At 46.7% G+C, this 14695-nt stretch overlaps 1 protein-coding gene across 1 annotated transcript; it reads left to right on the plus strand.

Moving 5' to 3' along the window:
- The first annotated feature begins 2803 nt into the window (after window positions 1-2803).
- LOC309365937 (uncharacterized protein) lies at window positions 2804-7031 on the plus strand. The gene is made up of 3 exons (XM_081904567.1): window positions 2804-2962; window positions 5383-5499; window positions 6721-7031. The coding sequence occupies exons 1-3, from the start codon at window positions 2905-2907 to the stop codon at window positions 6852-6854; spliced, it is 309 nt and encodes a 102-aa protein (XP_081760693.1). The 5' UTR covers window positions 2804-2904; the 3' UTR covers window positions 6855-7031.
- The last annotated feature ends 7664 nt before the right edge of the window (window positions 7032-14695 follow it).

Here is a 14695-nt window from a genome sequence, read left to right on the forward strand (position 1 = left end):
TACATTTTAGACAAAATTTTAGAATCATTACTTAATATCTCTAATTCAAACTTTGATCCACTTTCATCAAATCCCTTTTCTTTAGAGTCCTGTTTAAACATTTCATTGACCTGGTGGCAATGTAACCAATCATTAACATATTCTTCAATTTCTTCATATGGTTTCATTTTCCATTTACTTCTTTCATGGCTTTATGAAAATGTGGAACGATGGCAGGGAGATCTCACCTGGTGCCGATTTCTCTGATCTGTTCAAACCTGTCCAAGGGCGTGGCGTGCCGTGGGGTGTGTGATATCAAAGCACGTGAGCGAGTCTTTGCATCCTGGGTTATTGTTCTGTAGATGAGGGGAAGAATTGAGGGGCAGGACGAGCTGTGATAGGATTGCTTTGTGGGTCAACGAGGACCCTCTATCTGTGGAGAAGGTGGATAAAGGGAAGTTAGTTCATCTAGCTCATAAGGCTAGAACTTGTGGACATCCAATGAACGCTGGAAGTTTCAGGACAGAGAAATGGAAAGATTTATTCCACAGCTCATGGTTATACTGTGGAACTCCCTGCCAGTGATGGCCACCAACTGGGATGGCTTTAAAAGAGGGTGGAGGAGGAGGACTACCAAAGGCTAGCAGGCACGATGGCTTTGCTCTGCCTTCACAGCTGGAGACAGCGATGCTTCTCAGTCCCCATTACTGGAAGTTGCAGGAGGGGAGAGGGCTCCTCTCCATGTATCCTACTTGTGGGTTTTCTCACAGGCATCTGGCTGGCCAAATGCACAGGATAATGATAATGATAATGATAATGATAATGATAATAATTTATTTATACCCCGCCCATCTGGATGAGTTTCCCCAGCCACTCTGGGGAACTTCCAATCAAGTGTTAAAAACAATACAGCTGGATGGGCCCTTGGCTTGATCCAGCAAAGCACTTCCTATGCTCTTTAGTTCACAGAGGGAGGGGATGAAGAGCCTTTGCAGAACAAGCAAAGGAAAACCTTTGCCATCGAGCATTGCCAGCCTTGTTTGTTGTTTGTTGTTGTTTAGTTATTTAGTTGTGTCCACCTCTTCGTGACTCCATGGACCAGAGCACACCAGTCACTCCTGTCTTCCACTGCCTCCCGCAGTTTGGTCAAACTCATGCTGGTAGCTTCGAGAACACTGTCCAACCACCTCATCCTCTGTCGTCCCCTTCTCCTTGTGCCCTCCATCTTTCCAAACATTAAGGTCTTTTCCAGGGAGTCTTCTCTTTTCATGAGGTGGCCAAAGTATTGGAGCCTCAGCTTCACGATCTGTCCTTCCAGTGAGCACTCAGGGCTGATTTCCTTAAGAATGGATAGGTTTGATCTTCTTGCAGTCCATGGGTCTCCTCCAGCACCATAAGTCAAAAGCATTAATTCTTCGGTGATCAGCCTTCTTTATGGACCAGCTCTCATTTCCATACATCACTACGGGGAAAACCATAGCTTTAACTTCTCGGGCCTTTGTTGGCAATGTGATGTCTCTGCTTTTTAAGATGCTGTCTAGGTTTGTTATTGCTTTTCTCCCAAGAAGCAGGCGTCTTTTAATTTCGTGACTGCTGTCACCATCTGCAGTGATCATGGAGCCCAAGAAAGTAAAATCTCTCACTGCCTCCATTTCTTCCCCTTTTTTTTGCCAAGAGGTGATGGGTCCAGTGGCCATGATCTTAGTTTTTTTGATGCTGAGCTTCATACCATATTTTGCACTCTCCTCTTTCACCCTCATTAAAAAGTTCTTTAATTCCTCCTCACTTTCTGCCAGCAAGGTTGTGTCATCTGCATATCTGAGGTTGTTGATATTTCTTCCGGCCATCTTAATTCCGGCTTGGGATTCATTCAGCCCAGCGTTTTGCATGAGACATTTTGCATATAAGTGAAATAAGCAGGGAGATAATATACAGCCTTGTCATACTCCTTTCCCAATTTTGAACCAATTAGTTGTTCCATATCCAGTTCTCAGTGTAGCTTCTTGTCCCACATAGAGATTTCTCAGGAGAGAGATGAGGTGATCAGGCACACCCATTTCTTTAAGAACTTGCCCTAGTTTGCTGTGGTCATAACACCAATGAATACAGAATCAAACAATCAAAGACCATGTTTCTTTGCATGCAGTTTTTAATTGTGTTCTATAGTGAGTACTGCATTGACCACCTTTTTCTGGGCCATGCTGTGAGTTCTGGACCCCCTCCATACAGACTTAAGTTGTAAATAGGTGAATAAATCATATTTCTAAAAGCCACAATGTACCTTCAGACTGAGGGTCAGATTTGGCAATATTTCAGTGATGGTGAAATCTTATGGATGATGGAATAAAAAACCACTATTTTATTTTTCTTAAGAAACCGCATAATGGAGAAAGTGTACACAAAACCTTGTGCATCACAAAAACAAGCACAAAATGTGCAGATCAGGAGAAAAGCACACTGAAAAGTTTCTTTCTTGGTAGGTATTGCAATTGCAGTCCAACCACAAGAGGTAGCGTTAAACTGCATTACCACAAAACTATTTCACTTCCTTTGCATTTAGGTGTTGTGAAGTTGAGATTACAGGAAATCTGCTAATTGTTATGGAAATAAAACAGCAGGGCCTGGAGCACAGGACAGATTGTGAACATATGAGAAAGGTGGCTCTGCGGGTAAATCTTAGGAAGAGAAATAAATAGCTTAGGATGAGTTAAGAGAAAAGGGCCTGGAGGGTTCAGATGCTGAGTTACTGGAAAAACCTGTTTGCAGCTTTCCCCACCCAGATGAGCAAATGTATGTTTCAACATCTCTTTGATGTTGCACTGCAACACTATAAGTAGAGAGAACCTCCTTGTTCCATCCAAACTCGACTTCCTTCTGCCTTAGAGCGTCTTCCCTTGGGCAAAGATCTGAGAGACAACTCCAGCCATGAGGTTCCTCTACCTGAGCTTTGCTCTGGTCTTCATCCTCTTCCACGTTGTTGCAGGTAAGAGGACAGCTCAAGCTCGGGGGTGGGGATGGGGGAGTATCAGGTTCAAACTGCAGGTGTTTCTGCAAAGTGCTGGGTTTCCCCCCACCAGAGACCCTGGAGATCTGCTGCCCCTCAGTGTAGACAATTCTGAACTAGTGTGACTGTGTATAAGAGAGCTTCCTTTCTTCAGATACAGATATATTGTAGTGAGTTTGGAGGGGTTAGTGCACATGATGCCCAAGTCCTTTCTGATTACTGGATTCAGCAAGGGTAGAAATCTAATGGAGGATTTCATTGCTGAACTAGCCAGACAAGCTTTGTGAGAGAATGACCATCATAGCTGCCACCTAAAGATCCAGTGAGTATAACCAAAGGAGTGATAGTGTTCTCTGGGCAATTGGGTGGGCCTTTCCCCCTCGTCACCTGGCTGGTAGAGAGAAAGGCAGTAGCCAGCATAGTTTGATATGAGCTGAAGAATAGGCAGGCTGCAGGCAGATGCCAGAGAGGGAGAGCTGTCTGGCTTATCTCTGCCACCTGACTCACCCAGATCAACGCAGGGCGTAGATCCTAGCGGGACTGAATGTGCTCCCATCAGCAGTACTATAATAATAATAATAATAATAATAATAATAATAATAATAATAATGGGAGGGTGTTCCACAGGGCGGGCGCCACTACCGAGAAGGCCCTCTGTCTGATTCCCTGTAGCCACTACTACAGAAGAGATTTCAGAAAATATCCCTTTTGAGAGACTATGCCCCTGTGGACCGATCCACACACTTTCCCTGCACAGATACTTGTGTGTAGGTTAAGGTTACCAGTTTTTCTTTTTTTAAAAAATATTTTTTTATTTAAAACTGTTAACAACACAAATTATCAATCAACATCACCAATTACACCCCCTTTTTATTCCCTCCCCTCCCTCTCCCACCTCCCAGAGACTTCCCTCAGTTCCCCTCTCTGATTTGTTTATACATATTTTTCTCTGCATATTGTAGAATTGTACATATCATTACCTTATCCATCACATGTTCTACTAATAAATTTGTGGATGTTTACTCAAAACCTGCCAAGGAGTCCAAATCATTTTGTTGTCTTTTTAAGTAGTTTGTAAAAAGCTCCCATTCTTCCTTGAAGTCACTGTTGTCCTTCTCACATAGTTTATCTGTCAACTTTGCCCATTCCGCATAGCTCATCAGTTTTTCTTGCCATTGTTCTTTTGTTGGGATTTCCTCATTCTTCCATCTTTGTGCTAACAAGACTCTTGCCGCTGTTGCAGCATACATAAATAAGTTCTTTGTTTTTCTTGGCTGATCTCGTCCTAAAATCCCTAACAAAATGCTTCTGGGTTGTTGTTTTTTACAAATATCATTTTAAACATCTTTTCCAACTCATTATATCTCATCTCCCAGAATTTTTTAACTTCCCTACATTCCCACCACATATGATACAAAGTACCTTCTTTTTCTTTACATAAAGTTACCCGATTTCTTTCAATGAATCCAGGGACACTTTTCAACTTCTATGGATTTTGTATGGGGACTGATGTGTAAATCCGGGGACTGTCCCCGGGAAACGGGGACGTCTGGTACCCTTAGTGTAGGTAAAACCTCTTTCAATTGTTTAGCAGAGTAATCTTCTCCCCGGAAGCTGTGGACAATAACAAAAAGTTGTTTGAAAGATGACTCACTAAACTCTGTGAAGTCTCGGTAAAGAGATTGTATTCCCAGACCGGGTACAAGCATTATGATAGCAAAGGATATTTTCCAATTGTTAAAAAAACCGGCAATTAACAGCGCACTTTCAGAGAAAGCCACTCTTATCTCCAGTACATTGTAAATTACAGGAACAGTCCGTGGGCAGCTTTTACAGGCAGCACTCTTTGGACAAACGTCTGCCATCAGGCAACTGCAAAACCGAATCTGTGTGGTCTTCTTTTTATTGGCACATCCAGCTGATTCTAATTAAGCTCAGAGTGCCACTCCCATATATAAAGGAAAGGTCTGGAACCTTCTGGAACCTTCTACTTGTTTCTGGCAGAATTATTCCCTAACAAGATGTATAGAATCAGTTTGGCATGCTGCCTTGCCCCCATGACTGAGGTGGTCCAGGGCCACATGACATGACTAAAGTGTGTGCTCATGGCTGCTGCCAAACTTTTTTGGGGGGGTCCAGCCCCTTCCTTGAATAAACCCTGTGAGGTAGATCAGGCTGTGAGTGACAAGGCCACCCAGTGAGCTTTATGTCTGAGTGAGGATTTGAACCCTTGTCTCCCAGGCCCTAGTCTGACATGCTAACCACCAAATCAGCCTGGGTCTCATACTTGACAGTGCTATTCCAATGCTCAAAACAAAACATTGTCAACCAATTAATGTCCTTTTTTGCACAAGAAGTTTTTTCAAGTAATGACAATTTATGTCCCTCTCTTTTGACAGGGCAACCTGCCAAAAGCTGCGAAGAACAGGGAGGATATTGCCAGGTGCCACTAACTCTGAAATGTCCCTATGGTTATATTCCAGCCATGTGTGGCATTAATGGAAACTGCTGCAAGAGTAAGTGAAATCCAACAAGTTGATCATGCTAACAAGGGGGAATGTTTGTTCATTTTTAATCCTGCTTTTTCATTCTGATTTCCTGATCTACGCTCTAGATCTTCGTTGGAGGAAGCAGAAGCAAGGAAAGGAAACAGTGATCAATCACTTTATAAATCAGATACAGATAGGTAGCCGTGTTGGTCTGCCATAGTCAAAACAAAACAAAATTCCTTCCAGTAGCACCTTAAAGACCAACTAAGTTAGTTCTTGGTATGAGCTTTCGTGTGAATTAAGAACCCTCTACAATCCACGTATCCCACTGAATATGCAAGAAAACTATGCAACACTTTCTCTGTGTATCTGAAGAAGTGTGCATGCACACGAAAGCTCATACCAAGAACTAACTTAGTTGGTCTTTAAGGTGCTACTGGAAGGAATTTTTTTTTTTTATAAATCAGAGTAGCTGATACTATTCTCAGGACATACTAACCCAATTCTTAGTAATACAAAGTATGATTCAAGCTGCAGTTCTAGGTTCTGCATCTAGTGACCAAACTGAGCCTTCTGATGTGTATTTTTCTCCATGAGGCTTAGTTATATCAGAATTGAGTACACACTTCCAGAGTTATAGCTAAATACATTAATTCTGGCAAATGACCCACCATAGTCACAAGAAAGCCATAAAAATTGGTGTCCTGGACTTTTTAAACTGGTCTACGCGAGCGGGTGGCACTGTGGTCTCAACCACAGAGCCTAGGGCTTGCCGATCGGAGGGTCGGCGGTTCGAATCCCTGCGACGGGGTGAGCTCCCGTTGCTCGGTCCCAGCTCCTGCCAACCTAGCAGTTCGAAGGCAATTCAAAGTGCAAGTAGATAAATAGGTATTGCTCTGGTGGAAAGGTATATACACACACACACATGCACGCGCACACACACACACACACTAAAACATTAAATATTATAAAAACTTCAGACAACTTGGGTGCTGGATAACTCCACACCCTCCAACATTTCTCCAATGAAAATAGGGACGTCCTAAGGAAAAGTGGGATATTCCAGGATCAAATCAGAAACTAGGACGGCTTCTTTAAATCAGGAATATCCTTGGAAAATAGGGACACTGGGGTAGGACTAGATGTTATTTCGAACCCTTCAAGCTCTACAATTCTACACATCTTCTGAAGGTGAGGAACCTGACTTTAGGGCCATCAATGATAGATTTCATTGTTTCTTTGTTGCAGACAAACCACCGACAACACCCCAGTGCAGTAGACTGGGAGGGTTCTGCCAAGTGGGACTCAATGAACCCTGTCCGTCTGGTAAAACTCTTCCGGTTAACTGTGGCATCAATGCAAAATGCTGTGCCCCCGAGTGACACCAGTGAGCAGCCCACGTCCGTGTGTGTGAACGTCCAATGGTTACGACAATTCTTCTGGATCTTTGCTTGTGGAAGTGGGCCTGATCAGTTCATTTGTGAAAGCAGGCAATGAAATAAATATCAGTCTGCTCAGATGAATAAACACAAAATAATTTCGCAAAGTTGAAACTGAAAGGTTTTTTTTTGTGTGTGATTTTTTTTAAAAGTCTACTGCGAAATATGATCCACCTCCAATGAAAGAACATCTTATCTGCTGAAAATCCCTCTTGACTGAAGTAGTCTCAGGAACAGAAAATTGTAGCCAGTGCTTTTCATGCACACAGGTTATGGGAACATGGGTGGGACAGGCTGAACTCAACCCAGACTGAAAGCATGACTGAATTGAAGCTGATTTTTAAGGAGCCATTGCCTTGTGGGTGGCCACAAATAATTGAGGGTGGCATTTAGTGCTATTGAAGTTAATGGACGTGGCTGCATTAGGTTTATTTCTTTCTTTCCATGGGTCTACTCTGAGTAGGACTCAGAATTTTTTTTTGAGGGGTGGGAATTTCTGTGAATGAGAGAAGGGACTCAGTGAGTGGAGGGGTGGGGAGGAACTGAAGAACCTGCCTAGTGATCAAGATCCCAGGTTCAATCATCATCTGGATCTTTCATTCTTTTAAACTTTCATTCATACACATTAATTCATAACTGTCAGGGACTGGGCAGAGGAGGAATGGTGGAGACGGCCTCCTCAGCTTGACCCTTCCAGGGAGGAGAAAGTGGAAGATAGTTTAGATTTACAACAGGGTCTTGAGGGATGTGCTGGTCCCGGGGGGAAGGTACCGTTATCGTAGTCCGAGTTCACAAGACGAGAGGCGAGGTCTGAAACAGGGTGCCGGGCGGGGAACAGGAACGCTGGAAGGTCAGAAGCAGGAGGCCGGGCAGGGAACAGGAACGCTGGAAGGTCAGAAGCAGGAGGCCGGGCAGGGAACAGGAACACTGGAAGGTCTGAGGCCAACAACGACGTTGCTTCCGCAACCTGGGACCGGGCTGACTGACCTTTATCTTCTTCTAAGGCCAGGGGCGGTCCCGGCCCCCAGGAGCCCCGCCTCCCCTGGCCTTAAGGCGAGCACTCCTCCTGGGAGCAACCAGTTCCCATCGCCTCTCTGCCCTAAGCCTCTGCAGTTCAGGAGAGGCCGAAGGGTTACTGGGCCCCGGAGGAGGCTCACCTGTAGACACTGAGTCCTCAAGCACCTCTGGGGCCAGAATGGTTTCACCTGGTGCCTGACACAGGTGCAGGCTCCTCAGAATCTAGGCCTTGCCCCAGTTCAGCCGGCCCTGGAGGCGGGGACTCCTGTGCAGGCTGGGATTCCTCTGGTTCAGCCTCTGAATCGGAATCCCAGGCCATCACAGGGAGGTCACAGCTCAGAGGCAGATGGGGGGGGGGGATTTGGAAATAATGGGAGATGAGGAGGAGGAAGCACTAGGAGGCGCAACAGCTGATGGACATAGTGTCTTTAGAAAGCATTCCAGACCTCCCCCTCCCAGAACCTGGCAAGCCTTGAAAGTAGGAGAGCAAAGAGCTCAAAGACAGATGGCGCTTAGCAGTGATGAATGAGGAAGTGGGAGAGACAGGGGAGGAGGGTGGAGATTCACTCGGGACAACACCATTATCCAAGATGCTGGGTTCTATAGTCTCTCTCTGTAATTACTGAATTATAAAAGGACAGTAAGAAACATTTCCTGGCAACCAGCTGGGAGTTGCTGGCAGCAGCCTGACAATAACAAGACAACGTATAATCACAGATGCCAATCAAAATAAAATACAAGTAGAAAAAATATCTAGTATGATGGCCTGGGATTTGGGCTCAGACGCTGAACCTGAGGGATCCCAGCCTGCACAGGATTCTCCGCCTCCAGAACCACCTGAGCCGGGGCTGGGGCATGATCCTGAAGGGTCCTCACCTGTGCTGGATCCTCAGGTGCAGGCACCAGCTGAGTCTGCTCTGGCCCCTGAGGTGATGGAGGACCCATTGCCTGCAGGTGCTCCACTCTCAGCCTCGTCAGAGGAAGCTGAGGCTGCCTCTGGGTCCGGTAACCCTCCAGCCTCTCCTGAGCTGCAGAGGCTCAGGGCAGAGAGACGGAGGGAACTAGGTTCCTGCAGTCACCAGAGGATCTGGGCCACCCTATGCCTCGGGGCAGATAAAAGCCAGCCAGCCCCAGTCCCAAGTTGTGGGAGCAACATTGTTGGTTCCTAGTTTCTGCCTGAACCCTGTCCTGCTTTCCTCCCTGAGCTCCTGAACAGCCCTGGCTCCCTGCTTGCAAGCCTGTTCCTGACTTCACCCAACTCCCTGCCCTGCACCCAGCTTCAGCTTCTACGGACTGCCTCCACATTGCACCTTTGACCACGACTGCTGGACTTGGACCTCACCTCTCGGGTAACCCATGGGACCAGCACATCTAGAATTAAACACTAGGACCACATTTCCATATGAATTCCAAACACAAATAATAATAATAATATCGAAAGGTTCCAAGTAACAAAAATGGCTTTATACTCTCCTAGGCCTTCTTACTTCAGTACCTTCTAAAAAGACTTCATTTCTTGGCAAAGGCATTTCCATGTCTGCCCTCTCTTCTCACCATGTACGGCCCAGATTTTAGTTATTCATTCCCTCATGGTTGTTGTTCTCGTTTCTTCCCTGGATTTTGGAAGAGGATTCTGGCAGCAGTTAAGAGGTGTTGATGCTTCAATATGTTTCTGTATATGCTGGTAGCCGCCCAGAGTGGCTGTGGCAACCCAGTAAGGTGAGTGGGGTCCAAATAACGAAATTATTATCATTATTATTTTTATCATTATGATGTAACGGAACAATGGAGCAAAACAGGTTTGCCTGTGTCCCAACTTCACTGAAATTCCTGCTATTGTGCTCAGGATTCAAGAAAATGTGTAATGGGAAATCAAGTTGGTGAAAGATGGAACCCTACAGTGCCATCTGGTGTCCCAGTGTTATATTGCATTTAGAACTAATGTAGCTGAGTCCAGAGGAAGTTTTAGGGCAGTGTGACTGGTTCCCACACACAGGTCGCCAAGCCAAGGGGCATCTTCCCACCTCCCATCCAAAGCCTTTCAGGGGGTTGGAGTAGATGACCGACTCTACAATGCTATGATTCTAAGTGCTTGCTTTGGGTAAGCAGGGCACCAGGCATTGGGAAGGAGGCGTGAGGGCTCTGGCAGGGTCCTATGGCTCTCCCATCTCCTTCCTACATCTGGGACAGTGTGAATAAGTCATATTTCTAAAAGTCACAACAGTCTCCGCCGGGTCGTCTACACTGAAAGGCAGCAGTTCTTCAGGGTTTCCATCCAGGGAAATAGCTGGGATTGAACCTGAGACCTTCTGCATTTGCAGCAGATGCTCCCCCACTGAGCTTGAACTGCTCTCTTACTTGCAACAACGGGGAAGAGGATGAAGATCAGAGCAAAGCTCAGGTAGAGGAACTTCAGGGCTGGAGTTTCCTCTGAGAGCTCTCCCAAAGGGAAGGTGCTCTAAGGCAGAAGGAAGTGGAGTTTGGATGGAAAAAGGAGGTTCTCTTTACTTATAGTGTTGTTGTGCCAAAATAAATTGCCTATGCAATTTATTCATCTTGGAGAGCTTCCTAAGTTTTACCTGAACAAGGCTTTCTCATGCTGTTTTCTTTCCATATCAATTAATAGATTTCCTGTCATCTCACAAAAGCTGCTGCCAAATTCACAGCACCTGGATAAAAAGGAAGTGGGATTTTGGGTAAGAGCTTGACTGTAATGCAGTTTGATGCAACCTCTTTTGGTTGGACTGTTCAGTTCAACTGCAATTGCAAAGACCAGAACAAAGTTCAGGTAAGGGAACCTCATGCCTAAAATTTTCTCCCAGATCTCTGCTGAAGGGAAAGTGTTCTAAGGCAGAAGTCTTCTTTGGATGAAACAAGAAGGTTATCTTTACTTTCAGTGTTGCAGAGCCAAAGAAATGTTGAAACATACAATTGACATCCTATCAGAAGGTGGGATAACTTCTGTAATTCTGGGTTGTCCAGGTTGAATCATGACTGCTGATGGGTATGCTGTCTCCCTGTGACCCTCTGATCATTGTTGGACTACAATTCCCATCATACATGAATTGCATTTCCTACAATCCCTGATTTATTCTGTGTGGGTGGAACCCAAGGAAGATGGTGATTAAATTATAAGGAGCATTGGGAGGAGGTGAGCCCACTCATGGGAGCCACTGACACTATCTCCCCATCACACACACACACACACACACACACACACACACACACACACACTTTCCTCAGTTCATTTCACCACCCCCAAAATGGCTTCCTACCATAGTTTCTCCTTCCCTCTGCTAATTTCTTTCTCAATGACCTATGGGCACCCACAAGGCAGTGGCTCCTTAATAATCAGCTCCATTTAGGTCAGGGCTCCAGTCTGGGTTGAGATCAGCCTATCCCACCCATGTTCACATAAGCAACTTGGCAACGAAACCCAAGCTCTGCCTGGGTGCATGAAAAGCAATGGCTGCAGTTATCTGCTCCTGGGACTCGGGGATGAGGACTCCTGTCAAGAGGGATCTTGGGCAGATATGATGCACCTCCACTGGAGTTGGGTCATATTAAGCCATAGATGCTTTTTTAAAAAATAAATAAATAAATACAATTTCTCAATTGAAGTTTAATATGTGTTTAATTAGATCAGTGTTTCCCAACCGGTGTTCCGCGGCACACTAGTGTGCCGCCAGGCGTTGCCTGGTGTGCCGTGGGAGGGAGGCGGGCGAGTCGGGCGGCGAGAGGCGGGGCGGCGGCGGCGAGGAGAGGCCGCCCAGCGCGGGGCTCTCGCCGTCTGCCTGCCTGGCTGCCTGCCTGACGCGCAAACCCCCGGCGCAGGCGCCCCGCTTGTTGACACGGGAGGGGAGGGGGGAGAGGAAACGCTGCTGGTGCCGCTGCTCCTCCTCAGCCCGCCCTGCCTATATTTGCACCAATCCCCGTCCACTAAAGCATTTGCGCCTCCCAATGGGAAGCCTTGCCGGGCGGCGGGCGCTGCTGCCTGAGAGTTCTGAAGCCACGCCCACTTTCCCAGAGACTGGCAGTTCTGAGGGATCCAGGGCAGGGCCGGTGCGCGCGCGCGCGCTTCTTGCTGCCCGGGCGCTTGCTCTAATCCCGCCTTCCCTGGGAGGGAGGTGTTGGTTTCTGCTTTCTTCTCTGTGCAGCGAAGTGCTTGTCACGAGACAGGTTGTTTACATTCCACAGAGTCTGTACTCTTGGAGGTTTTCCCACGGGAACGGGAGACTGGATATGACGTACACTGGTTTCCTGTTTTTCACTGTTCTTTGCAGTTTCAGTTTGAGATTCTCTCCGTGCCTTAGAGGAGAGATGACGCTTTCTCTGCTCCGGCAGAGGGAAAATGTTTTTCTGTAACTTACCAGCTTTGAACTGTAAATAAAGTAGTATAGAGCATGTTGGCTCATACTTCTCATCATTCCGCTGTGCACTGGATACTGCTTATCCCCAACAGGAGGGACGGCGGTGACAGCGAGCGTCCGGGGCGGGGCGCGCGCTGGCTCTCCCTAGCGGCCCCCGTGCCTGGTGTTCTATCAGTGCGCCTCCTCTCTCTTTCCCCACCCATCCTCCACGTGCTGCGCTCTAACCCGGAGTTAGAAGCGAATTAGAACACGCCCCCCGTGTGTGGTGTGTTTTTTTTGCTGCTCCTCTTTTTTTAGGGCTTTTTGGCGGCTTTTGGGACGGCGTCGAGGGGTGGCGCCCACGCTCCTTGTGCGCCCGCCCCGGAGGCTCGCACGCGCGGTAGTGCTAGAGTAGGAGAGAGGTGGGCATGGCGGCTGTTTTGGAGCTGTTGCTGCAGGACGAAGTGGCAGCCAGCGCTGTCGTGCGGTGGCTGAAGGCGAGCCAGAGCCCCTGCGCCATGGAGGTAAAACGCACAGCGCCGCCCTTGCTTCACCCAGCCCTCGGTTCGAGCGGGAAGTATCCGGGAAAACGGAGTTGATGCTGGCCTTCAAAACTCTGCGCTCCAAAAGGGAGGCGGGAGGGGAAAAAAACAGGTCGACCACTTGAGGTTTCCTCCTCTGGCGGGATGCTAAGTGGGAAGCTGCAGCCTTCAGGCCTGCGCTATGTGAACTCCTGAAGGGCTCTTGCGGTAGCTTTTCGGGAGCCCAGGTGTATATATGTGCCCCCCTGAGGGAGCCCTTCACTGAACCTGAGAACCCTGCTGTGGAGTTGGTGGGACTGAGTTGCTGTGCGCCCTTACGAATCCTTCCCAAATGCAGCTTTAATGATTCAGAAACAAGACCTACAGAATTCGTTGGAAGTTACTATTTTTTTATTTTTTTTTACATAAGTAAAAAGTGACCTTTCCCCATCTGGCATGGTGGTGTGCCTCGAGATTTTTTTCATGAAACTAGTGTGCCTTTGCCCAAAAAAGGTTGGGAAACACTGTCCTAAGGTACAATTTGCAGTTTGGAGGGTCTGACAAAATCCTGCCAATAATTGACAGAAAGAGGTCAACATCATCAATTTTACATAGAATGGTTGAGTTTGGAGGGACTTTACTTACTTACTTACTTATTTGTTTGCTTGCTGCATTTTTATCTCTTTGGCAAAAGCAAAACAAAAACAAATTTTCTGAGGCTTAAAGGTCACCTGCCTTGACTTCCGGTTGGTCGGCTGGTTATGGCAGTCAGGAGCTCTTTCGGCTGAAAGAGCTTCTGCGCTTTGAAGTTGGGGAGACGGCGAGAGCGTCCCCAGAAAAAACCTTAGATTGGGCATTCTGAGGACCTGGTGTTCTGGCGGGTGCCTTTCGCAACTCCCCTGCTCCCCGGTAAGCTCGTAAGAGCCCCGAGAGTCAGCGGGGTTGGAGGCGCGGCACAGTGGAACGGAACGGAAGTTTTTAAATCCTGCAAGCAATTCTGGTAGAAAAGGGGGTATTTGTTTATTTGTTATCACTTTGGGAAGCTAGGAAATACCATCTGGACCTCCCCATTTGGCAGCGGACCACCAGAGTGGGAGGACTAGTCCCCTTTGGGACGTCACAATGGAAGAGGAAACATTCAATCTCCGTTTCCTGTGCTGCCTGTCTACATTCTGAATTGGCTAAAAAGTGTTCCCCTTCCTCAGAATAAGGGGGAGAATTGGAAAATTTTCTGCTTGCCATTTTTTCTTTGGCATTCAGCTAGTTTGGAAGATTAAGGAAGCTGCCTCTGGGCTGGCTGTTGTGGGATTGGTGGAGGGAACTTGTATTTCTCCTTTATTGTGCCAGGTTGTGAGACTGACCTTGACATTCATAAGCTATTATGAGTTCAGAAAGGCTGAGATGTGGCTCCAAAGCTCCACAATTTGAGGAGTTGGTGAGGTCAATGTTAACTGACATTAAAGAAGGTTTAGATCACAATACAGCAAGCATAGACAATTTGGGGGAAAGATTGAACATTTTAGTACTGACTTGAAAGACATGGAAAAGGAAATAACCACACATGACACAAGGTTGGCACAGCTGGAGACTGTTAGAGTGCCAGACTTGGAATAGTTGCAGTATGAAAATGCTAATTCGATCACCTTCCTTCAGTTGAAAGAGAAAGAATCGTATTTGAGATTGAGGGGGGTCCCCTTTCTGGAAGAAGAAAAACTCAGAGAATCTCTGATAGGATTTTTTGTGGAATGTTGGGACTTGAAAAAATAGGAAGTGGAAACTTGGGTAGAGAAAGCGTACAGATTTGGGCCTAAAAAGGAGACTAAAATAACTTATGATTGCCTAGTGGTCTTTAAGACTAAGGAGCAAAGAGACATTATCTTGGGACATCACTATAAAA

This window comes from Podarcis melisellensis, assembly GCF_964234715.1.
Source record: "Podarcis melisellensis genome assembly, chromosome: 3".
NCBI lineage: Eukaryota > Metazoa > Chordata > Lepidosauria > Squamata > Lacertidae > Podarcis > Podarcis melisellensis.

Excerpts from the sequence above, each read along its gene's own strand:
- LOC309365937 (XM_081904567.1), top strand. The coding sequence starts at position 2,905 with ATGAGGTTCCTCTACCTGAGCTTTGCTCTGGTCTTCATCCTCTTCCAC. Across the intron at positions 2,963-5,382 it reads CCTCTTCCACGTTGTTGCAG|GGCAACCTGCCAAAAGCTGC; the intron begins GTAAGAGGACAG and ends CTCTTTTGACAG. Across the intron at positions 5,500-6,720 it reads TAATGGAAACTGCTGCAAGA|ACAAACCACCGACAACACCC; the intron begins GTAAGTGAAATC and ends TCTTTGTTGCAG.